Source organism: Barbatula barbatula, assembly GCF_947034865.1.
Source record: "Barbatula barbatula genome assembly, chromosome: 8".
NCBI classification, from domain to species: domain Eukaryota; kingdom Metazoa; phylum Chordata; class Actinopteri; order Cypriniformes; family Nemacheilidae; genus Barbatula; species Barbatula barbatula.
The window spans coordinates 20143082-20169761 of NC_136771.1; the positions used below are offsets into that span (position 1 = coordinate 20143082).

General features: G+C 38.9%; 2 protein-coding genes across 8 annotated transcripts; one reads left to right on the top strand and one right to left on the bottom strand.

Moving 5' to 3' along the window:
* Positions 1–6560: 6560 nt before the first annotated feature.
* On the top strand, positions 6561–16340 carry mtmr7b (myotubularin related protein 7b). 7 transcript variants are annotated; one of them, XM_079461961.1, is made up of 14 exons: positions 6561–6849; positions 7352–7471; positions 7764–7926; positions 8431–8588; positions 8979–9107; positions 9255–9389; positions 9579–9711; positions 9852–9961; positions 10862–10987; positions 11081–11130; positions 11803–12003; positions 12168–12302; positions 14295–14421; positions 14999–16178. In XM_079461961.1, the coding sequence occupies exons 1-14, from the start codon at positions 6826–6828 to the stop codon at positions 15320–15322; spliced, it is 1935 nt and encodes a 644-aa protein (XP_079318087.1). In that variant the 5' UTR covers positions 6561–6825; the 3' UTR covers positions 15323–16178. The 7 variants fall into 7 exon arrangements, with proteins under 7 accessions (XP_079318087.1, XP_079318090.1, XP_079318089.1 ...); XM_079461964.1 differs by having other exon boundaries at positions 6567–6849; positions 14295–14449; positions 14999–16340; XM_079461963.1 differs by having other exon boundaries at positions 6569–6849; positions 9789–9961; positions 14295–14449; positions 14999–16340.
* Positions 16341–16557: 217 nt separating this feature from the next.
* On the bottom strand, positions 16558–22485 carry vps37a (VPS37A subunit of ESCRT-I). Its single transcript, XM_079461967.1, has 12 exons — positions 21691–22485; positions 20121–20195; positions 19917–20034; positions 19609–19709; positions 19159–19369; positions 18899–18969; positions 18650–18777; positions 18375–18433; positions 17913–17981; positions 17452–17595; positions 17095–17202; positions 16558–17003 (listed from the first exon to the last, which is right to left on the bottom strand). The coding sequence occupies exons 1-11, from the start codon at positions 21798–21800 to the stop codon at positions 17119–17121; spliced, it is 1170 nt and encodes a 389-aa protein (XP_079318093.1). The 5' UTR covers positions 21801–22485; the 3' UTR covers positions 16558–17003; positions 17095–17118.
* Between the last annotated feature and the right edge of the window lie 4195 nt (positions 22486–26680).

Consider the following 26680-nt stretch of genomic DNA (forward strand, 5'->3'; position numbering starts at 1 on the left):
AAAATGTTAATACTGCTCCCATCCTTTATGTTCTCAACCTTTCTCCAAGGCCCCCCACTTTATTCAACACAATTCAAAGGCAGGCCTTCAGTCACAAAAACTATACTTTTATACCCAATAAAATATTTAGGAGCTTGACATTAACTGGAAAAGCATGTTCATTATAAAATGTCAAAATAAAAAAAAAAACTTGTTTTCAGCGTTTTAAACATTGTAACGAGCATGGCGGGACAAGAGCCGTGAGGGAACGAACGAGGCTGGTGACGTGAGTGATAATGAGTATCAGCTTCGTGTTGCCCGGTCTCGCATATCTCACAGAGGAGCTCCGGGAGCAGAAAAGGACGAGCGACAGGAGGGTATGACGAGAGAGGACCAGGCCTTGAGTTTATGTTGTGTTTTTGTGTGGCCGATAGTCGACCGTGAGGCATTTTACTTTACTTTCGTTTTGTTTGTTTGTTTATTTTATTAAAAGCTTGTTTGACATTCGCTGGTTCCCGCCTCCTTCCTTCCTTTTACTGAACCTTGTTACAAACATATTTTTGGAAGTCAGCTGTGGCACCCTTGTGGGCCATGGCCCCCTTGTTGAAGCATCTGCACTGTATGAACTGATATAACTGATATAAACAAAACACATGAACTTCATCTCTGATAGTTAATTTTTTTAGAATTTTACAGTTTGAGTACAGCTATCGTCAAGCACACACAGTCAAAATAAATGTCTGGTTAACTTGAACAGTCAGATGAATAAATACTGTAGTATTTGCTAAAGGAAATTGTAGTACCCTTGTAGTAAATTGATAAACTGTAGTAGACACTGTAGTATTCATAAACAATATAGTATCTAGGAATTTTATTGCAGTTTACTACAGTAAATATATATTATACTACAGTAATTTATGTGGACAAATATACAGTATATTGTAAAAACATGAAATGTTTCTACAAAGTGTTGCTTTAAGGTAAGCTATATAACTTATTGTTGATTTACGAACCAAGAGGATATGTATTACGATTCAAATCCTTAAACATAATCAACAATACAAATAGTGATGCTTGTCTTAGTTAATATATCACAACGTAAACAGTAGTGTGTGACAGCCAGCTAAATTATCACTGAACTGTGGTCAAGTGGTCAATAATAGACCAAAACTCAAGTTGCACAGCTGTTTTCCCTGATAAACTCCAAGAATTCATACTCAGGCTTATCATATAAGACGGACAGTGCTGACAGGCACTGAGGAGAAACTAAAAAAATTTTAAGAAATGTTTGATCCATTTCGTAACAGTATACAGATAATTTTGCTTCTAATACCAACAGCCATTTAGCAAAAATATACAGTACATCTTTCACACATACTACATTATGCGTAAAACACACATATCTACAGACACACACAAGAAACCCCAGCCTGTAACCAAAACGTCTCGGTAACGTATGTAACCTCTGTTCCCTGATGGAGGGAACGAGATGTTGTGTCGAACCGTATTTGTAATTTTATAATGACTGTATTTGTTTTTGTAAATCTGAACATATTCATTGTTTTATATCTTCAAAATGTTTTTTTAAATGTTACATTTTTGGGAGAGAATATTATATTATGCTTATTTAAAACAAATGTCTCTTGGTTTGATATCGAGGTGTAAAGCATTCCTTTGAAAAATGATACTAAATCATTGACAGTAAACCTGTTGTTGGGTCACTGGAACACTATAACTATCAAATTGATCTTTAAACGGATAACACGACCGGGCCATGCATTGCATTGCACAATCCTGACCTCGGTGTTTAGGTGTTTACACAAATATGGTGTCGTGATGCCATTTGGAGTAAATTGGTGCACATATCTTTTACATTGATTGGCAAGACATGAAATGATTCCGACAGTTGAAAAAGTCGCAGATGACAGTTAAGCTAAACAGAATTCTTCTGAATGTTATGTAAGCCGGTCTCTAACCTCTGTACATGGCCTGAGAAAATTAAGATTGTCACTGAAGACAAACAAATAGATGGACCTCATTCTAACCGTCTATTTACGAACAGTCAAACACATAGTTATGCAGCACTCTGATAACATGCTTTTGAATGTCAGTGGTTTAAACTGTGGTTCCCTTTCTGTCGGTCTCTCGACGTTGTGTTGAACCGACAGATGGGGTTCGCCCCTGAGAACCTATCATCTTCTGACTATTTTGAAAAGGCCAATGAAATTGGTGAATTAAATTTGCATGCCGGGCTCCGCCCCCGGTTATCCGGATATAAAAGGGGAGCCGGCGTGCTCATTCATTCACCTTTTGTTCTTCGGAGCCTTCGCATCTGATGACTTTCTACGAATTGCCGAATTCTACGACGCGGTGCAGCGGAGATTCCCTTGGGCGTCCTGGCAGTTCCAGAGGTGTTTTTCTAAAAGAGCAATTTCTTCAGCGTGGCATTGCCCGCTGATCTCTTGGGTGCGGTACACTCATCGAGGAGGGGGACGGACATGGTGGTTGCCGCAGGTGTTCGGGGGTCCGACCACTGTGGCAGCCTCGTGGATTCGTCCTGCCCGCACTGCGGGCGGATGGCTATTCAGACGTTGCGTCACGGTGGCTGTGTTCTCTCAAGATTCAGCCACCACCTCGTCTCCTTCCCGTTCTGTGAGGGCAGCGGCTACGGCCCTGCCATCAGCGACGGCGAGCAACGAGGGTGATGTGGGGATTATCGTGAGCGTTAATCCGTCAGCCGGCCGGCTGAAGCCGTGCCCGGCTGAAGTGCAGAGTTTTACCGAGGCGCATAAGGAGTTCAGTAAGACCTGGAGCGCCCCCTTCGGCGCGCTCCGTCTAGCTGACTCTATCGCCCTCTCTTCCCTCGGGGCGGGGAGGCAGCTAGGGACTATGTCAATGCACCCTGGCTGGAGCATGCAGTCGCGGGTATCCGCAGACGGCGGCCACCTGGGGAGCTTGACCTAGACTCACCGTCCAGGGCATGTAAGGTCTCGACATCTCTGGTGTTGAGGCTGGCAGTGCCGTGGGCCAAGCTGCCACCACTCTTATGCCATGGCCATCCTGCAGGCCAGGGCGCTAAAGACAGCCCCACGGGGTAAGACCGACCCAAGTAGTGCCGCCACCGACTGGCCCTCCGGGGACCACGGTGGCAGCGCAGGCTGGGTTGGACGATGTCCACATCAGTGGCCCGGAGAGACACCTCAGACTCAATCTTGCGCAGGTGGGCGATGTCGAGAAAGGTCACTTTCCTGACTCCCCTCTCGCAAGGTCAGCTGATTGGTGGCGCTGTCAAGGACTGCTCCAGCAGCCTTTTTGACAGTGTAAAAACAGACCGGCCTGCTGTGCCCCGGCCGCCTTTCGGCCGTCGAGGTCTCGCACGTGGTCTGCCCCCCAGCAGCCCCGGCCTTCTCCAGTGTCGATTCCGGTTCTCGTGCCCCCGCAATGTCGAGAGACCGACAGAAAGGGAACCACAGTTTAAACCACTGACATTCAAAAGCATGTTATCAGAGTGCTGCATAACTATGTGTTTGACTGTTCGTAAATAGACGGTTAGAATGAGGTCCATCTATTTGTTTGTCTTCAGTGACAATCTTAATTTTCTCAGGCCGTGTAGAGAGGTTAGAGACCGGCTTACATAACATTCAGAAGAATTCTGTTTAGCTTAACTGTCATCTGCGACTTTTTCAACTGTCGGAATCATTTCATGTCTTCCCAATCAATGTAAAAGATATGTGCACCAATTTACTCCAAATGGCATCACGACACCATATTTGTGTAAACACCTAAACACAGAGGTCAGGATTGTGCAATGCAATGCATGGCCCGGTCGTGTTATCCGTTTAAAGATCAATTTGATAGTTATAGTGTTCCAGTGACCCAACAACAGGTTTACTGTCAATGATTCAGTATCATTTTTCAAAGGAATGCTTTACACCTCGATATCAAACCAAGAGACATTTGTTTTAAATAAGCATAATATAATATTCTCTCCCAAAAATGTAACATTTAAAAAACATTTTGAAGATATAAAACAATGAATATGTTCAGATTTACAAAAACAAATACAGTCATTACAATACTTTACAATTCCGGTATTTCAAATACAGTTTTTGGGTTGTAAAACTTTGTGATTTCTCATCCATACATTATATGTATGAGTTCTTTCATCTGTTTTTTTTCTAAAAATCAAATCAGATCGAATCAGAAACAGTATGTTATATTAGCCAAGGTAAAAATGACCTTGTGCAACCAATTATAATAAATAAATCTCTTGTCACTTTCATGGCAACACTTCAAGTCTGGACACACAGATGTGTGTGTATGTGGAGTCAACGGCCTAGATAACTGGGCTTTAATTTCACTCTTTATCCGTTTAAAGTTTTTTTTAACACCCTCTTCCACTAAACACTCACACTCCATGGCTAGTATCAGAGTCCACAGCTTGTTCTTTGGCAAAGAGATAGAGGGGTATAAATAACCTGTTAGCTAGTCCCATAAATGGGCATGACTCCTTTATGTCTAGTCTCCAGCATTCTTCATTAGCGTTTGGTTACGACATTCATGGGGGTCATTTAAGATATAGGTGCATCCATCTTCACTTAAACATAAATCGGATATCACAGACAATCCTGACCACCCAAGAACATGTTGTAGTAGACCCTGCAGGTCACATGCTTCCCAAGCGCCCCACATTGGACTATAAGAGCCATTTAGGGCTTCCAGGGGCCAATGGACACTCAACACTCACTCGACCAGACACCAGACTTTGGTGGATAGAGTTACTAACACTACAAAACTCAAACCTCAGAAGCAACACAGTATAGGGTCATTTGGGGTAAAGTGGGCAACGTTTGAACAAATCATTCAAAACTAAGAACAAACATGCACTTCTGCACCTGACAGGATAGTCAAGTGGTTCCTTTGGACGTCGTGCAACTTCCGTGACCCAAAATAGATCAGTAAGCATGCAGAAACACTGACGTAAACATATACTTCTACAGTATTCAATGATCCGACAACTGAGAATAGCTCAATAAAGTCTCACATATCTGTTGAGAATGGCCTGTTTTAAGTTCTAAAAATATCATATATCCACCCAAAAATTTTAAATCTGTCATGAATTTACCCCAAGAAGAATATTGGCAGCTTACATTTCTGGGACACCATTGACTACCATAGTAGGAAATATTTAAATAGTAGTCAAAGGTGCCCTACAACTCTTTGCTTACATTCTTCCAAATATCTTTCTTTGTGTTCGACAGAACAAAGAACTGTATAAGACTTGCGGGTGAGTAAATGTTGACAGAATTTTCGTTTTGGGGTGGAGTATCCCCTTCACCCATATATATCTGAAACAAAGAAGGATATACTGTATAAGACTATAAAAGTGAGTCACAATATGTGACCCTCGTGATGAGAAATGCAGTTCTGTTGGAAAAATCCAAAATGAAACACGAATAGTTTCACTCCAAATATCACTGTTAAATTATGATTACTACAGTGACAATGCAAGTATGTGGTTTATTAAACCTCATTACAACCGTTGGGCAGTTAACATTGGACCTTTTGCTGCGTGGTTATGAAATATTCCAAACAAAAATGTACACTATACTTCTAATATATAAATAACTTTCTCTTATATAAAGAAATGACTTAAATGTTGCATAATATAATTAGCCTAGCTAACGCTAATGCTCTTAAAAATCGTTTAACGTCAAGTCATATAACTTATCTTAAGCGTTTAAGTTTTTTTACTTAACGTATTAACATATGCTTTTATAAAATGCTCGTATTTAAAACTATTGACTACAAGAAATGTTTTTTTACAATAAGAATAGGAATATGTAGATCCTAAAATACCTAATCTGTGATCACATCGCTGTACGGAGGCTGTGAGAACGTCATGCCCATCATTTTTGTAAATACTGTATAACTTTGGGGATTTAGCGTCATCTATTGGTAATGTCTCAAATAGCACCTCGTGACAACAGAATTTGCGTAATAATGTATAACGTTTAAGAAATAAGTGAAAATGTGTCAAATGACGTAGCTACATGAGCAGCATGTTGTAAAATATAATTTTTATTTGTATAAAATACTTGATATATACTCGATCATATATCAAGACGTTTAATATGTTTGTTAAAAAGCCACTATAGTAATACACAGAAATGCATAACGAGTTTAGGGTTAGGAACATATAAAGCATTTCTTTTTCATCATTTACAGGACGAGCCATCAAAACAGTAATAATCTTTTCAAGGACGATGTCACCGAGCCTGGATGATGGTTCGTTCCTGAATAGAGACATCTGCGCATGCGTCAATACGGAACAATCCACGATACTGCGATATTACGAATCCTACTACGACAAGGAATTGTGTTTTAAATATTAAATAGATTTTTGTGACGTAGCTTGGTTACCATGTGTCCCGTCACGAACAAAAATCGCCGCACATTACTCATCGTTAATTCGCTACTCAACTTAAGCCCGCCTCTCCTTAGCTGCCTTTTACCCAATCATTTATCGGTTTATGCGTAAACGCCACGCAATTTAGTTAATATTCATGAGCCACTTCTTTTCCATCCTATGATCCGGAATGTGCGGTGTGTTGTGTTTAAACCGTACTAGCCCGAGCCCGAGCCCGACCCAACGCACAGCGAATCCCCGCGGTTACACCACGACCATGACTGGAAGCACAACACCGGCGGGTCATCCTATTGTGAAATGATGCTTTTTATGTCAAAATGCTACGCCGGGTTCTGTTTTTCTGACGTAAGCGATACCCGATCTTCCAGTCGTTTGAGATACATTTTCTGCGCATCATTTGGACGGGCGTCTCTAGGATGGAGCACATCAGAACACCGAAGGTAACGCTCATTGTGACATTTCTCTAATGCACCGCTATCACATAAACGCACGCTGTGCTGCATGTATCTTTCTGTCTTAATGTTTGAACGGCATATGGTTTTCTAAAAAGTAACAAATATATGAAAATAAACGATTTAGCAGAATAAAACCGGTGATAGGCCACAATGACAGCCTCCATCTTCATTCACCCACCCCTTGAAATGCAATCGGATCAATTGTTCAGCCTGAACGCTTCCGATAAATGTGGGGAGTCTTCAGGTCTTACTAAGGATCAAAGTATGATTTTTTTACTGCTTGCAATCCTCGTTTTTATTCCAATTATATATCGAAATATGCCAAGCAGGGAAAAGCAATGATGAAATACTTTCATTATTAACAAGATCATTCAGGGCCATTGTACAGTACATGCCGTTATGATGTTCTTTTCCACACCACAAACTGTAAATCACATTTGTCTATAATTGAGAAATCGCATTTGTTTTTTGTGACGTTTCCTTCCAGGTGGAAAATGTGCGCATGATTGACAGGCTGAACCCCAGGAGATTCACACTGGGAACGTTGTACCTCTCTTCTACTCACACTATATTTGTAGACAACTTGGAGGCACGCAAAGAGACCTGGGTAGGAAATGAAACCGGCCGCAAAATCCTCCATGCAGACGATCAAGCTTCCTTTTCAAATGATCCGAATTACCACAGGATCACAAGTCATCCACTATGTTATAGTTTCCTCTAAATCGTCACATTTTATGTTGCTTTCATCTGAGTTTAAAGAGCAACAATAAACGCAATGGATTTTGTTAAATGGTTTTACGTGATCTTTCTCAGTATATCTGCCTAAACGTGTCTGTTGCAACTGTATACCTGAAAGTCATAAAATAGTGAAACACTGAGGATCTCTTTTTCTCTGTTAGGTTCTGCACAGTTTGGTGAGTAATGTGGAGAGACTTCCGACAAACCCTTCAGGAAGTCCTCTCATTATCCGCTGTAAAAACTTCCATGTCTACCGATTGCTAATCCCGCAGGAGAAGGACTGTTTAGATGTGCTGGCCTCCCTCACTCGTCTATCACGCCCAGGTAAAAGCAAAAGTTAAAACAAATTTCCAATGCTAGTATTGTGACCGCTGTGCCTTGGGAAAGTTCCCTTTCTGGTAAGAGGAACATCCTTAGCGTGACCAGTGTATGAATCTCATGTCTTATCACGACAGTTATGTTGGCCCACGACAGTGCATGATGTTCAAAGCTCTTGTGAGAACAGCAGTGTGAATGGAACATATAACTAGACGTTTGTCGCTCTTTGCCATACAGTGAAAGAGAATGGTGACCAAAGCTATCCTCTTCTCTAAAATGTATTATTGGATTGACAGAAAGGGTCCAGAAATGGTTAAAAAGTTAAAGCTGTTCCTTGAATTCAGGCCGTTTGTATCCTTTGCTCACATTGTAATTGGCGAAGCGTTGAAAATTATCCATACATTGCTTTTTTGTGAAACACTGTTCTTTCTATGTAAACACATTGATAGCTTTTATCGAGCTTTAGAGATGGCTTGAGCATTTTCACACCCTCTCTGTCTCTCTTTACAGAGCGCTACGGAGAGCTGTTCTGCTTTTCCTTCAACCCTAACTTAGATAAAGAGTTAAGGGAAAAGGCCTGGAGCTTCATTGATCTCAAGGCAGAATACAGTCGAATGGGAATCCCCCGCAACCTCTGGCATCTCACAGCAGCCAATCATGAGTACAGAGTCAGTATGACATCATTCCTGTACTTTGCTGCTAATATACTTATTCTGTCCCAGTTTGATGTACAGTGACAACTATTAGTAATTTTGTAGGTCATGGCTCACCTGGTCCAACCAATAGCATTTTTAAGTGGGACTATAATGTTTGCTCGACTATTGGCAGAAGAGGGGGCAATGGGAGGGTTTGTCAATTCTGAGGCTTGATGTTATCAATCAGGAATTGATTGGATTGGGAAAAGTGGGCGTTTCTGTCAAAACAAAAGGGAAAAGAAAGTCATTTAGAGGTAAAGCAAGTTTAAAAGATTTTCAGTACATGTAAACAAATAGACCAGGACAAGGTGATGTTGAATTTAAATACATATCAGAATCTGATCAAACTATTTCGATTGGCAGTTGTGTGACACTTACTCATCCGAGCTGTATGTGCCAAAGTCTGCCTCTCCTGCCGTCATTGTGGGCAGTGCCAAGTTCCGGAGTCGAGGGCGCCTTCCAGTTCTCTCTTACTTCCACAGGGACACCAGTGTAAGTGTATAAATGGTGACGCATCTTCTTTTAAAACCAAGCAGACTCTTTGCAGGCTTCTCGGTTTTCAACCATTCAGCTCTTCCTCCAAGTTTCATTATTCTCTGTTTTGTGAACATTTGCTGTCTTCACCTCCTCACTTTCTAGGCGTCTATATGTCGGAGCAGTCAGCCTCTTTCTGGTTTCAGCGCGCGTTCCTCGGACGACGAGCAGATGCTACAGGCCATCATGAAGTCGAACCCTGTCAGCGAGTTCATGTATGTGGTGGACACGAGGCCAAAGGTGAGAGGTCATGAAAACAAATAAGTGACAGAACAGATTGGAGAGGATGTTGCGATTTTACTGAGAGATTCACCTGAAAACATTTGAAGTATTTAAGGTATTAAAAGTAATAAATTACTTTGATAGTGTTTATGATTATTTTCAAATACACAGTGTTGTGACTTTTGTACTGTTTGTAATTGTTTCCAGCTCAACGCAATGGCAAATCGCGCTGCTGGAAAGGGTTACGAGAACGAAGACCACTACACCAACATAAAACTGCAATTCATTGGTATAGAAAACATCCACGTCATGAGAAACAGCCAACAGAAGCTTATAGACGGTATAGATGGACTAATGCTTTTTGTTGTAATGCTTCTGTATTCTGTAATGATAATTTGTTTAATGGATTTTATCTAGATAAAATGTTCAGCAAGGAGTTGAACACAAGAAGAGTTACCTCTTCTTCTTTGATCCCTGCAGTTGCCGATCTTGTGTCTCCTTCCATGAGTGAATTCCTGTGGGGTCTGGAGAATTCTGGATGGTTAAAACACGTCAAAGCTGTACTAGAGTCTGGAGTCTTTATTGCTAAGGTAGAACTCCTTTCAAAAGCTTTGAAATAGCCTTGAGCTATAAATTGACACTACTGTTAAAAAATAAAATGATATATTATCATTAAAAGAAAACATCCAAACATTCAAGTATTAGATTTATCTTTAAATCGACAGTTCATGATATCAGATATGTATTTTCAGTCAATACAATGTGAGAGTGAAATAATGTGTCCATTAAGGCTGTCAAAATATTAGATTTTCACTACATGATTTTCATGACAAAAGAATGAACAATAAAAATATAACAATATTATGTCAAATTGACAATTTTAATTTAGTTTATTTTGTTTTTTTCTATTTATTGACCAGCGATTCACACAAAAATGTCAGAAACCTAAAGGGATAGTTCACCCAATAATAAAACATTTTCATCATTTACTCAAATTGTTCCAAACCTGTATACATTTATTTGTTTCGGCTAAACACACAGGAAGATATTTGGAACAATATCAGTAAACGATTTCATTCCCCATTGACTCCCATAGTATTTATTTTCCCTACTATGGAAGTAAACATGGGATGAGATCTGTTTGGTTACTGACTTTCTTCCAAATATCTTCCTTTGTGTTCAGCAGAACAAAGCCATTGATACAGGTTTGGATCCCTTTCCCTTTAAGGCGAAATGCTAAGTAACAGCCTACTATTTTGGATTATCAGCTTGATACAGGGGCTTAATTATTTAGAATACTATAAGATATCAATAACCATGGCATTAATGTCACAGTTATTGTCAAGATCAGTATATTGAGACACCTTTAGTGTCCATACCTTTGATTGGTAGAATACTGTGGTCTCAAAATTCACCATCATAACAAGAACGAAATAGCACAAAATTTGACACCAAGCTTTTCTATTTGTGTTTCTGTTATGTTTCAACAGGCGGTGGCAGAAGATGGAGTAAGTGTTCTAGTGCACTGTTCAGATGGCTGGGACCGGACTGCTCAGGCTTGTTCAGTAGCTAGTGTACTACTAGACCCATACTACAGAACCATCAAAGGACTGATGGTGATCTTTTCATGAATTATTCTTAAAAGAATAAAACCAGTACAAATATCTATAAAGCACAAATGAATAGAGTTTTTGTCTCTTTACCTCCAGGTTCTAATAGAGAAAGACTGGGTGTCGTTCGGACACAAGTTTTCCCACAGGTTTGCATTTTCCATTTCACTCCCTTGAGATGTTTTTATCACTTAGAGACCACATATGCCATGTAGTTGAATTCAAATCCTTGAATTAAGTAATTGATTAAACACTTTCACAAGGACAACATGTGAGAAGACATAGGCCTTATTCAAGAATCCGTAGCAGATACAGTGACCAAACCATCAGATATGCTATACATAGCCTACTGTTATACTGTGAGTCTCTCATGCCTATTTTTCCAGACCTCTAGAGATTATATCCATTTAAATCACGTTTTTGTGAATAAAAATCTGAACGAATATGGTCCAGACTGGAAAATACAGTCAATAAAGTAATTTGTACTTTAGATACAACGATTACTTTGTCATATTTTATGTCTGATTCAATGTTAATAAAATTTTATTTTGACAATATTGGAGACCTCAGCCTTTTTCTATTCAAGTAGATTGAAGCTGCATTTGTATAGCTGTTGCCTACAAGGTCGTAGAATAAGATGACTTCCCTTAAAAAACCCTTTGTCGTGCTTTGTCATACATTGCGACAAACGACAGAGAAACCACATGTGCTCTAAATGTCATTGCATAATCCTAACAGGCACATTGTCTGCATTGCATCATCATAAATGTCACAAGCACCTTGTGGATCAACACGATTAACTTATATTCTGCACTTCTCAGGTACGCTCACCTGGACGGTGACCCTAAGGAGGTTTCGCCAGTCATGGATCAGTTTCTGGAGTGTGTTTGGCAGCTGAGGCAGCAGTTCCCATGCGCATTCGAATTCAATGAACGATTCCTTATACAGCTGCACACGCACATCTACTCCTGCCATTACGGGAACTTCATTGGCAATTGCCAGAAAGAGAGGAAAGACTTGAAGTAAGGATTTTCGTCTTTTTTATACGGATACTAAACCGATACGATAAAAATGATAAGACGCTACCTTTATGACTTTCTTTGAAATGACATGAGGGTGAGTAAATGATGACAGTTCCCTTCCAGTTTGCTCTTTCAGTTTTCCTCTGTGCTTCCACACTATGCAGGATACAGGACCGGACACACTCTCTGTGGCCTCACCTGTGGGAGAACAGGGCAGAATACACAAACCCTCTGTATAGGACAGATCACAGCCAAACACAGGGTGTTCTAAAGCCTCTGACCACCGCCTACTGCTTCAAGTGAGTCAACCACAGCATGACATCCCTGAATGAATGACATTATTAAACTTCCTTTCACTTCCCTTTGTGTATTAGGCATTGATACGTGACACATGGCTTGTTTTACATTTCGCTACTGTCCTTACGAAACCTTTATTTTGTCACTGGGTTCTGCAAATATGTAACCAATAAAAATGTTCTTGTCAACTTTGACAACACAGTATTTCAGCAAAAAGTTGCCAGTGTTGTTTCCATTTCCTGAAAACGGGCTCATTTGGACATGGTTTTGGAAGGACAGCAATGAATTCAAAAGGGAAAAAGCTCAGTTCTCAATATCCCACCATGCAATTCAGTAAATTGTGATAAGGGGATATTTTTAAAGGACCATTGTGTAATTTGCCATCCCATCCCTCCATTTTAAAGCAGTATGGAGGCTGACACAGAACTAAGATGTTGTCACGTATTTAAGAAACAGGTCCCCTTACATGGTATTCACAATCTTGCTTCTAAAATGGACAAACTGCTCTGCAGAGCGCTGTTTATGTACACTGATCAAAATTATAAACCCAACACTAGTTTTTTCCCCCATTTTTCATGAGCTGAACTGAAAGATCAAACACTTTTTCTATGTACACAAAAGTCCTATTCCTCTCAAATATTGTTCACAAATCTCCTTTGCCAAATTAATCCATCCACCTCACAGGTGTGACATATAAAGATGCTGATAAGCCTCTGCCTGGCCACAATAAAAGGCCACTATAAAATGTGCAGGTTACTGTATTGGGGGTCTGAAAACCAGTCAGTATCTGGTGTGACCACCCTGTGCATCACGCAGTGCAAGACATCTCCTTCGCATAGAGTTGATCAGGTTGTTGATTGTGGCCTGTGGAATGTTGGTCCGCTCCTCTTCAATGGCTGTGCGAAGATGCTCGATATTGGCAGGAACTGGAACACGCTGTGGTATACGCCGATCCAGAGCATTTCAAACATGCTCAATGGGTGACATGCCCGGCGAGTATGCTGGCCATTCAAGAACTGGGATGTTTTCAGCTTCCAGGGATTGTGTACAGATCCTTGCAACATTGGGCCGTGCATTATCTTGCTGCAACATGAGGTGATGGTCGTGGATGAATGGCACAACGATGGGCCTCAGGAGACCGTCACGGTATCTCTGTGCATTCCAAATGCCATCAATAAAATTCACCCCTGTATTCGTTGTCCATAACATACGTCTGCCCATACCATAACCCCAACGCCTCCATAGGCCACTCGATCCACAAAGTTGACATCAGCAAACCGCTTACCCACACGAAACCATACACGCTGTCTGCCCTGTAAAGTGAAAACCGGGAAGAGAACACCTCTCCAAAGTGCCTGACGCCATCGAATGCGAGCATTTGCCCAGTCTAGTCAGTTACGACGACAAACTGCAGTCAGGTCGAGACCCAGATGAGGGCGACGAGTATGCCGATGAGCTTCCACGAAATTGTTTCTGACAGTTTGTGCAGAAATTCTTTGTTTGTGCAAACTGATTATTGCAGCGGGTGGCTGGTCTCAGACGATCTTGGAGGTGAAGATGCTGGATGTGGAGGTCCTGGGCTGGTGTGGTATCGCGTGAGGTCGGTTGGATGTGCTGCCAAATTCTCTGAAACGCCTTTGGAGACGGCTTTTGATAAAACTGCACATTTTAGAGTGGCCTTTTACTGTGGCCAGCCTAAGGCAGACCTGTGCAATAATCATGCATTTGTGAAGAATATTTGAGAGAAATAGGCCTTTTGTGTACATTGAAAAAGTCTCCGATCTTTCAGCACAGCTCATGAAAAATGGGGGGAAAACTCAAGTGTTGCGTTTATAATTTCGATCAGCGTAGATAGAAAAAATTTCTGTCAAAAGGTCCTCTAAAGAATTACAAACTGGACCTTGAAATGTTAAAATGGAACATACATTTGTGTCACTCATGTCATGAAGAGTTTTTGATTCGACTGTTTTAAACAAATGGGAATCATGTTGTAGGTTTTGGAAGGGGATGTACAGCCGTGTTGAAAAAAGCATGGCTTCACATCAGTCTCCAGCTGATTGCCTGAACGCAGTGAGGGAGGAGTCACAGCAATTGGAGGAAGAGCTTAGCAGTCACCAGGAGGTACCACGGGGGACAGACGCTGGACAAGGCATACAGATGCATGCATAAATATCACATATAAGCATCACATGCATTTTAAAAACACAACCGCTGGTAGAAATCACTGTATGTGTGCTATAGTATCACATGAATGCAGAATGAATTTGAGATTTTTTATTTTTAAAGGGATACTTCATGCCATAATGAACATTCTGTCATTATTTACTCACCTTGTCATTTTAAACCTGTATGACTTTCTTTCCTCTGCAAAACAAAGAAGATATTTTTAAGAATTTTTTGTAAACGTAAAACGATGGCCCCCATTCATTTCTTTTGTGTGGACACAAACCAATGCACATCAAGGGAGATCAACATTCTTCAAAATATTTTCTTTTGTGTTCTGCAGAAGTAAGTCATACAGGTTTGAAATAACATCAGGGTGAATAAATAACAGAATTAAAATGTTAGGGGAACAAAATGGGACGAACAGTACAAAATAACTGATGATGTTACATAAATCTGTTGGATTAATTCAGAACTGAGCAAAGATCATCTTTTCTCTCTTTAAACACTGACAAGGGTTTCTTCACATTAACAGAGACTCAGTCAGCTGAAAAAGAAAACTTTGGGGGAGAGAAAGAACACCAACAGGGCGTCTGAACAAGTCTGCCGTCCAATCCCAAACAAGGGTGAACTCGGCAGCCCTCTAGATTACTTCACCGACTTGAGAAGCGAGACACACCCTCCTTCCTTCACATTACCACTGGTGCGCCTGGCCCCGCCCACGTGTGGCGATCCTGACGACCTTTCAACCTGCAGCGATTTCGAGTCAGGTGTGGCTGACCTCAGCAGCCACTCCTCAAGTGCTGGAGATGACGCTAAGGAACCCGATAGTGATGAGGGGGTCAACGCAAACGCCTGAAAAAAAAACTGGAGGCTGAAATGGGACAAAAAGCACATTAACGGGTATCTGGGAACTGCTGTTTTTAATGTTGTGTGAATTTGTATTTCTGAAATAGTCATTTTTATTTCCATTTTAGTATTTTTCCCAAAGGTATTTTTGTTTTTAATTTAATTTGCTGTCTTCAGTACTGAACGATTTTGTTATTCTCCGCAGCTAGCATACTACATACTACTCAAACTATTTCTGCATCACATGGTATATAGTGCGTGCAGCAAATGTACAACACAAAGAAATATGTTATCCCACAATGCATTGATCTCAACTTCTGTTTCAAGCAACAAGTGAACTGGAAGAAATGTCAATGCCACAGTTTTTAACATCCAACTTTTGATTGAACTGATAAGAGTTGAACGAGTTTTTATAGCATTTTAACAAATAGACAACAAACTGTTTTTATTCCCCAAATAACACTATTTGCTAAGTTTACTGAATGTGACAACAGTGTGGCATACTACAATTTATGCTGTTTACTCGCACACTCAAAATATAGTATACGGTACACTAGTACTCCATTTTCGGCATCCTGCTGAAACTATGTTCCAGTCTGTGCTCTCCATTTGTATTTAAAGGAAGTCTTATACAGAATTGAAATGGCGAGAAGATCATGGCACCTATACTACTGTAAGTTGAATTTCTGTATATCTGTAGAAAGTAGACAATCAAGCCTTCACAACATCCCTCTGTTTAACCGTTCAGTAGATTTATAAACTGATTCTCCTGGAACATACACAAATGTATATTTCCAGGGCAAATACCCCCAATAAATTGTTTGCTAAGAAGCAAACTACATGACAAGCTCTGTATGTCTTAAGTCAGTTTTTACATCATTTTTCATCCTCCGCTGTGAATTCTAGAGCTTCTTTTAAGTACATTGAATGCCTGAATCTTGCTCTGCAAATTAGGACTTCTATTCTTTGAGGATGATATTAAGTCATTGGCTGCCACACGACTGCATTACAATTAAACGTCTTCCATTAAAATAAAAACATGTTATTCGCTTCAAGATTGCAACCCATAAATGGCTTACAGTTGCCTTTGGGATAGGAGAAAGTATTATAGCAAAATATCACACACTTGGTTAATGAATAACCAGAAGAACCTGAGCTAACACAAGTGACCACCTTCAGGTTGGGGCAAAATGAGTAGCATCTTAAACATAAACATTCCTTAATATTAAGAAACAAACAATAACAGACATTCAAAATGTTTTATGAACTATCAGATTAAATAAACATATAATACAATGTCTAATTATAATAAAGGCTTTTATGAACATTATTAAATACAGTATGCTTTTGTCATAGTTAAGTTTCCAGCAGCACTAACATAGTTTAAGATCATTTTCAAGTGCTTACAAGGCCCAACCCCATCTGCCACGATGTCGACTTAAAATTAATATTAAGTTTCAAACGCTGCCTGTTTCTGCCATGAATTTTCTCCTGAATTTTAAGCCAGACCAGGCACATCCAGACGGCACTTGCAACTGTTCTACTCAACCTTAACACTTTGTAAAATCCTGTGCAAAAATCACTTATATTTAAATGAAGAACAATCTCTTTGCCGAAGTATCTAGGATTGCCCGATCAAATCTGTAGACCACAATATTTGCTTTTGATCTGCTGGTAGATTGATCCCAAACCTATGATAAAGAATATACATGTTTACTCAATACAAAGGTTGAAAACAGTTTCATTAAAGATCTAAGATTGGAGACCGACAAGGTAGACTACCTTCCTCTAAGAAAAGCGCACCAATCATTCGCTATAATGTGTGGCAGGAAACTGTGTGTTCATGCATTGTTGAAGCTTTTCCTCTTTGGCTCTTCTACAATGGCAAAGCTGGAAATATAGAAGACAGAATATTATTAACATGTTAACATTAAGGATGTGCATAAATTATTCGTATCAGTCAGCCCTATTATAAAAACATCAAAAGTGAGTTTTACAGTTTTACAGTATTATTACAGTAGCCATAGGTGGTTTTATTATATATATATGATGACATTATCAAAACCATCACGCTGTAATATTGAATTTTAATACTTCTACATTTTAGCGTTGTTTCAAAATAAATATTCGTTGTAATACCGTTCTGTTTTCCATGAAGCTGGCTAAAAAATCATCAATTTCCGCCTTTCCTTCTAGAAAGTTCTCAGCTGTCTCCTCAGACTCCTCCTCAGCCTGATGGGCTGCTACCTTTAATCTGGCCTGCAGTGCACTGAGACTACAGCTCTGTCAGAGCACAAACACATTTCAGTTAGAACATATACAGCGAGGTAAATAATTATTTGATCCCCTGCTGATTTTGTAAGTTTGCCTGCTTACAAAGAAATGAAGGGTCTTTCATTTTTATGGTAGGTTCATTTTAACTGATAGATTTGCTATTCAGTTTCTATCATTTAATATAAACCTTCCATAAAAATTATAGACTTAAATTGAACTAAATATATCTGGATTTACTAAAAACAAAAGGCTGAAAAAGTCCTGCATTAACTTGCAGGCACAGTTTCTTTGTCATATATGTAAAAGAATATTTTTCTTGGCTTTACCTCACTGAGCTCATGTTGTCTCTGCATCTTGGTTTCAAATACTGACTTCATCTGAATTAGCTGTTCATACTAAAGCAAAAAAATAAAACATTAGAAAATGCAGTTAGCCTTTTCCGAGAAGAGACTTGCAGTCAGGTCTAAATCTCGGAAGACTTAGTTTATGAAAATCAAATAGTTTGTTCAAACATTATTGGCACAGCAATCTGAATTAAATGTTGCAAACTTAACATGCTTGAATATTAGCATGTCCGTTTTGCTTTATAATACAAATTTTTAAAGAGCATATATGAAGCAAATATATATATATACATATACATATAAATATATGAATTTTGTACAAAATTCACTTACATTTAACAAAAGAAATCCTAAATTAACAGAAATTAAATTGTCAACATAGTCTTAGATGTTTGAGACTCACTGTATGAATGTCTTGGCATCAATATTTTTAAAAAAACATACTTTACACAACATCTCCTGTCTCTTCCCCTCCAGCTGAGGCTCAAGTTGCAAGTTCTTCTCTGCAAGTTAAATAAATTATCTCTTTAATTTGCAAATTTAACAATAAACCCCATCTGAATGATGTCACAGGTTTGAGTTAAGGGATTATGTCAAACGTTGGACGTTCCAAATCATTTACTGTAACATAAACAGTTGGCGCTGAAAAAATATAATAGTCTAAATTTGATATAAACATCACTAACAAGCCGATTGGCAATGTTTTTCTGAAAACTCACTGGCCATCTCCACTATGTTGTTGACCAGCTCCTCTTTATCCGAGGTCACTTGTTTAAGTTGAGGCAAATACATGAAGAACTCCAACAACATGTCGTCTTGATCGCTCATGTCCTTCAGCTGGGAAACACTGTGAGATCACAAATCCAAAAAGAGTGTATACTAACTTATCATCACTTCTGAGAATGTAAAAGAACAGACAAACCCACAACAGTATCAGTAGAATCAGTACCGTACTATCAGTACCGTACCTCATCTCAGAGAGTTCTGGAAATGAATCTGGGATTTCCGGCATCTTGTACATGTGTCCATTCAGACCTGACTACAGAGATCAGAAGACCAAGAGTAAATATTGTGCCTTTACTAATGTCATTCAAATAACTGATTCTGAAAGTCACATTTACCAAAATCTATCCGACTCATGTCAGTCCTAAAGATTGGGTTTTTACATTGAAATGCGGTGCAGTGTAAACAAAGCACAACAGCTGCTACCAAAGTTCTCTTTAAGCACCTGGGAGTCAGCAGTTGGTACTGGAAGAGGAAGGTCTGTTATGAGTCCATAAGCTGGTGCTGCTGGTCGGGGAGGGGCTTGTTGAGACTCCACCACTGCGTGTGACGCAGGGATGGGGCCAACCGGTCGCTGACTGTCCTGTGGCGGGAAGGCAGGAACAAAATGGAAGCTCTGAGTTGGGTAAGGCGGCATCCCAGATGATTTGTACATACTGAGCCACAAGACAGAGACAACAAGAGGACAAGTTATAGTTCTTTCTGATAAGAGACCTTATCAGAAAGGGTTATGTTTTAAGTCAAATTTAAATAATTGTACAGAAAGCGAAACACGCAAACAAATGTAAATGAGTTATAGGTTCAGAATCAGTATCCTGAAATATTCAAGTTATGGATAAAGGAGTAATGGTAAAGTATGGATATGGAGTAAGATCAAATTCTGAAGACTACTCACAATGGAAAGGTGGTGGGGTCTGACATCAAGACAGGAGGACTTTTCCAGAATTCATCTAGTAAACTCTGGATTACTTTTCCTAAGTCAGAATGCATTCCGAACTTCATGTAGGGAAGGAAAATAAGAAGCCAGTGAAAACAAAATATAAAAATTCAGCATGTTCTGTAATGCACTACAGAAAGAGAAATTAAACTAAATTCAACTTTATCGAACTGTACAAGAAAACCTGAGCAGAATATCTGTTTATTCATTTGCCATGCAAAAACACATTCTACATGAGTAATAAAACAATAAAATAAAAAACGTACAGTAGTAATGAGTGGGCTGGTAACCATTGTTCCATTATTACTGTCTACTAAATGATGGCCTACTGGGGGAAACACACTGACCACTGGTTTCTCCTGAGGGAACTGTGGTGGCAGCAAGCTGTGAATGACATGTCACAATATATGAAGCAGCAGTCAAATACATGCAAATTTAATAGATAAAAACAATATGCAGAGTTAACTTACATATTGACATTAATGGTTGAGTTGTTGACAGTAAAAGGAAGTCTATACTCCACATCCTTCTGGATTTCTGCAAGACTGAAGACATCATGCAGAGGATTAGATTGTGTGACATTTTAATTCCACATGTGAAACGTCTCCACTTCCAGACAAATATCAGATAACACGTATATTTGTGAAATCTCTCGAAACCGAGAGGCAATTGTTGGCCAGTCATGTGACTTCAAGTGGATATTACCCATTTACCAGTACCTGTGTGTTTGATGCACTTCTATATGATGTCACTAGTGAGATTGCAAATGTCCCCCATGGTGCCATTAGTAAAACTCAATAATAAACATCATCCAACCAGAACTATGTTCCTTTTTAACTCATGCGGTATGGTGTATTATTAATATAAGTAAAGGATAATGCCTTGTATCGCACTGAAGGGGCTTGTTTATAATAAATATTTTATTAGCTCATTTTTACCTAAAGCAGACCTTCTGCAAGGAAAAGCGGTTTTCTTTCAGTTTTAAGGTAAGAAACGACGTTCAAACATCAGGAACAGGCAAATTGGTTTAAGCGATTGTAATGTATAATGTCATATATGTTATTAAAAGACATATTTATAATACATTTTTGTGTAATATTAAACTGTCCCTCTCAAAATGATACTAACTTTTAAATAAGCTTATAACAGTTCCGGAGGGAATTATAGAAAAAGCTTATGTTAAAAACAAATGCATGTATGTCTTGAGGAATGACAAACTAGAGGTGTACTACGACACTACCTTAAGACCTGTCCTTCTGAGTGAGAAGGGATCTGGAGCTAATACTTTAATCTGAAACACAGTACATAACATCCAGCAGACGGCCTTGTATAGTATAGTGAAACATCGCATTGACTTTCAGTGCTTTTATAACAGACTTAAGATGTTTTATCACCCTTACCGCACATCAACAAACATTAGATTTGAAGTAAAAGCATCACAGAAAATAAATGGTTTTCATTAGAAAAGTATTGCTCTTTATTGGAAACTGATGATCGCTATGGATCTCTCTTGTTAATGTGCTGGATTTGGTTTCCACTGGTGGGATTTTCTCAGGTGGGTAGATACTGGAAGGCCAAACCACGCTTCATGATGACATTTCAGTAATAGTTCTAAACATCTGGTGATGGATTTTCAGCAGGCGGAGTTTGTCTGTTTGCCATTTTGATAGTGTGTCCGTTTTTGAGATTTCACGATTATAATAACAAGTTGCTCCTCAAGTACACACAACAATAACAACAACACCGAGTCTGCATTACTCCCCGGACTGATGATCAAACGTGTTGACGACGCAGCAGGAAATAATGTTGTTTTCTTGTTCGAATCCAGTTTTTGCTCCCAATAATAATACTCGAGTGAACTGAAAATCAAGACTTTATTCAACAATAAACTGAACATTCGATGGACTATTTATGGAGCACCACACACGTCTCTTAACAGTCCCCATCGTTACCTAGACAGCATTTTAGGGGCAGCCTAGGCGCACACTCACTTCTGAACACATACTCATCTTTTGATTGAACTAATATATGTTGACTTACTTGGTGTGAGCAGCTTTCAGAGACTCGATCTGTCTCTGTCTTTGTTTCTGTAAACTGTTCAGAGGAGGGATCGATCCGGAGCCCTTTGAAAGGGGGAAAATCCAGTTCATTCTCGTCTCCTATAACACAAAATGCTTGAATCTAGTGACAGCGTCAGTTCAAAAAGGTCCGACGAAATGAAACAGAAATTTCAGAAATGCCCAACGCGACCATTAGCATTAGCCACGACTTTATCTGGTGTTTTGCTGATATTAGCGACCGATCGCTCGTTTAAATGGGTTCATTGGAAAACAAACGAAAAGCTTGTGGATGTTAAAAACGAGGATAAACGATCCGTTTAATGTCGATTGGTAGCGTGAGAGATTAATCTGCAGTCTCTAATCCACGGGCTCGAAAGAAAACAACCCTGTGAGCGTGACGTCAGCTGTTCAGCGCTGATCGCATCATCAATCTCGGCGGTAAGAAATTTAAAGAGACATGTCTTGAATATGAACTATTTGGACGTACGCTTGTATCAAGCAACCCTTAGCGTAAAAATCTGTATTGTTGTGTTATTAAATATTTGTCGTCGATAAAAAACACATGGCTTAAAAACAAATATACATTACATATGTCTGTCTGAAAATTCTATTCCCAAATTAAAAGGGGCAAAACTCCGCACATATAAAACTGAATTTGGACTGGTCAGCTTCTGTGTTAGAAATTAAAAGGCTTGTTTGAGATGAGCAAAATCTGCGCAGAACCGATCACCGGTGATGGCCGCGACATGATGCCGGTTAGAAAAGTGTCCGAGTTACGTCCGCCTTGCTCTGATGTCATGCTGACGTGTGCCAAAAAACTCTCGCGACGGCTAGGCGGCTGTGTCGGATTGAGCAGTCGAGCGCAGTTTGCTCTCCTCCGACTGCGCTATTCAAAAGCATGATAGGAAACGACTGACTGACGACACAGCTTCAAGCTCATTGGCTGAAAATGTCAACTGATACATTTTCTCTTCATTCTAAGAATAAGATTACGCATCTGTTTATTTATATTTACATGCAAACTAAACAAAAACAAAACACGCCTAGTGAAGTTAAGAATGAGGACGTGCGTTTATTTTATATTTCTCTTCATAAGAATTCTTCCTCGTTGTAATGTTCACTTTATTCTATTGTCTGTTTGTGTGAATTAATACATCAATCCGTTAAAAATATACATGCACGCATACATATCTAAATGGACTGTTTAGTCATTATGCCGACGAAGTGGATGTAATCGAAATACCACTGTTTTTACATGAAGATGGTTACAATAATAATCACTGAATGTACTGTCAAATAATGTACAAATAAACAGCTTACACAAAACATGTAAGACATTTTCAAGGATTGTATAAACAAATGAAGTAAATAGCAAGTTGCTTTTGAGAGACAGAGTTCATAACAAATGTTTGTCATATTTAATAACAAGCAGGTTTCTGCCACCATTTCACGTCCATAGTATTTTTCCATATCATACAAGTCAAAGCTATATTGTAGCAAACATTCTTCAGAATTTCTTCCCTTGTTTTAAGACCCAGACACTTCACTTCTCATAATGACTAAACAGTCCATTTAGATATGTATGTGTGCATGTATATTTTTAACGGATTGATGTATTAATTCACACAAACAGACAATAAAATCAAGTGAAAATTACAACGATTAAGAATTCTTATGAAGAGAAATATAAAATAAACGCACGTCCTAATTCTTAACTTCACTAGGCGTGTTTTGTTTTTGTTTAGTTTGCATGTTAATATAAACAAACAGATGCGTAATCTAATTCTTAGAATAAAGAGAAAATGTATCAGTTGACATTCTCAGCCAATGAGCTTGAAGCTGTGTCGTCAGTCAGTCGTTTCCCATCATGCTTTTGAATAGCGCAGTCGGAGGAGAGCAAACTGCGCTCGACTGCTCAATCCGACACAGCCGCCTCGCCGTCGCGAGAGTTTTTTGGCACACGTCAGCATGACATCAGAGCAAGGCGGACGTAACTCGGACACTTTTCTAACCGGCATCATGTCGCGGTGATCACCGGTGATCGGTTCTGCGCAGATTTTGCTCATTTCAAACAAGCCGAATGTCTCCGAGAACCGGATGTTGCGCTCGTTTTACGTCCGTATTCTGACATATTTCCGCATCCCACATTTTGACTTCCGCATCGTTCGACGCAGGGGAAACGATGTTCTGGTTACAGCAGTCTACAGGTCTAATTTAAGTTTTAACATTTAGTATTATGAATGATCAAAGAATCATATTTGAAATACAATAAAAAAGTAACCACCTCAGCAGTTTATGGTCGTATTTACTAACAAATATTAACGAGTCACACTCTATACAGTAATGTCTTATAATACAGTGACGCGATCACGTTTACATAACACGAGCTAGGATGTAAAAACTCAAAACAATGTGTAAGCAGTCTGAGTGCACAAAACAGATAAACGTACAGATATACATTTTGATGTATAATAAAGATTAAAATAAGACAGTACAGATAAACGTAAGTAGCTTTAAATGACAGAAGCGCGTTCTATTACAATTATATTTCATCTGTAGGGGAATGTGCTTTACCCTGCCGTGACGTTTTTTCTGATTCATGTGAAAGAGGCTTATTGTCATTTTCTATTTCACTGGGTAAAATGTATTAAATTAGCATGTGTTTTATGTCATGAAAGTGAAACTGTAATCAAGCTCTGTTTCTAAGCCCATCTCAATTTACAGTCGATATGAATTTTGGTATTAAACATTTTTTACATTTCTGTGGCAATCCCATGCAAGGCCCACCAGGAAAACATTTACATGTATGCGTTTGCCAGACGTTTTAATCAAAAGTAATTGACATGTCTTTTATCAGTATGCATGTTCCCTAGAATAAAATCCATGACTATTGAGTTGCTAACGGAATTCTCTACTGAACTACACGAACATGAGAAGAAAACAACTGATTCGCCCCTAACTAGAGGTTTTCACAGGTCCACTTATGGTTGGAACACTCTTAAAGACTTTTAAATTCTGAACTTTTTTAAACTAGACATCATACACTTGCAGACTTTTTGAAAGTTTCAAATAGAAACACACTAACTGATAATCTGCAGACTGGCACAGACTTTACACATATACTAAGCCCTCGTTGATAGAGTCTAAACATCAAAATATGCCAGTCTATTAACACATTTTCTGGAAATAAACAGGCGTAATGAATGTGTCAAAAAAGGACATGTTTTTTGGGAGACGACAAATTTAGGATTTCTGTTAACTAAAATTTACAATCCTGAAGTAATTAAACCCAATGAACGGAGAAGGGATGCCTCTTTATAAAACTCTTTATAAATGCACACGTGAAAAATTAAAATAAAAGTAACTATTTTGAGGAATGGGTAGCGTTATGGATGTGACAATTCTGAAAATAGCACTTAATGTTACCTGAATAAATAAAACAGATGTCGTACTAGGGCCCTACATAAATGTTTTACCTCTGTTCTTGTTGCTTCTTCAAATTATATGAACCAAAATAATTTTCATAATGTTTTTATGATGATCATCGCCAATTATCACCCGGGAAATTATACCCTCTACCCCGTCAACACATTTATGAGGACGTGAAACAAACGATTACACGTTAGAAAAAAATCTAGAAAATTAAATGGATGTGCATAGATATTCTCATAGTTACTAGTCATGTCCAACAATAAATATATTTCAAGAAGTAGCGTTAACATTAAAACACTCCTAAAAACATGTATCTTTTAATCTTTTCTTCACTTGTAAGCAGACCACTCTGTTCATACTCCTCCCCTCCTCACTACTGAAAGCAGTGAGAAACGTTCATCAATGATATACAGCGTATGAACTGAATCATTACTGCACACCCGATTCACGCTCAGAAAGAAGTATCGAAACTCATCATCGTGATTTGGGAGACTCATCACTTTCGAAACACAATTCTTAGTTAAGAACTATAGAAATGATCCCTGAAAGTATAGTCTTAACCTACCAATTCACAAACCAACCCACCTCTATTCTGTCATTCGGAGTCTCGTAGACGGTGTTCACCACTCAGCTTGGTCAATGAACCAAAAAGCGAAACAGTGTCATTTCCACGATATATCACCCGCCAAAGCTTGGTAGCCAGTACATATACTGATTAACATCATATGTAATAGATAGTCCTATAAAGACAAAGTCGTAGAACTAAAATCACATCTAAACTGTTATACCCATGTTCACCAACGACTTGATATAAATGTGCATTTAAAGCATGATCTCATTATCCTAGTTAACTATAGTACGAATAGCACGTATGACGTTTCATTTTGACTAGTAAAACTGTAAACGTATCCTTATATTTAGACAAACGGCTGCCATAAAACAATAACTTTTTCTGTTCATCTGTCCAACTGATCGCATTTGAACTAGATTGTAAGCATTGTTTTAGAAGTAATAACAGCTAATTTATCTGCCGAACTTACTCATGATTTTAATTTTATGTAACTTCATCTAACATTTTATTACTTTTAAAAACAAATACTCAAGTAATATAGGCTGTGAACTTTGATATGTCAAGTGATTAAGTATACCACGTCAATAAAGTTTAGGAGTTATTTATTCAGTGTTTTCGATTTCTGATATTATCATACACATGTACTATTACTCAAACACCACAGCGTCATTAATCTGATTTTAACTTGATAGCCAATCACTCTGTTCATACTCCTCCCCTCCTCACTACTGAAAGCAGTGAGAAACGTTCATCAATGATATACAGCGCATGAACTGAATCATTACTGCACACCCGATTCACGCTCAGAAAGAAGTATCGATGCTCATCATCGTGATTTGGGAGACTTATCACTTTCGAAACACAATTCTTAGTTAAGAACTATAGAAATGATCCCTGAAAGTATAGTCTTAACTTTACATTTCACAAACCAGCCCGAGTCTATTCGGACATACGGAGTCTCGTAGAC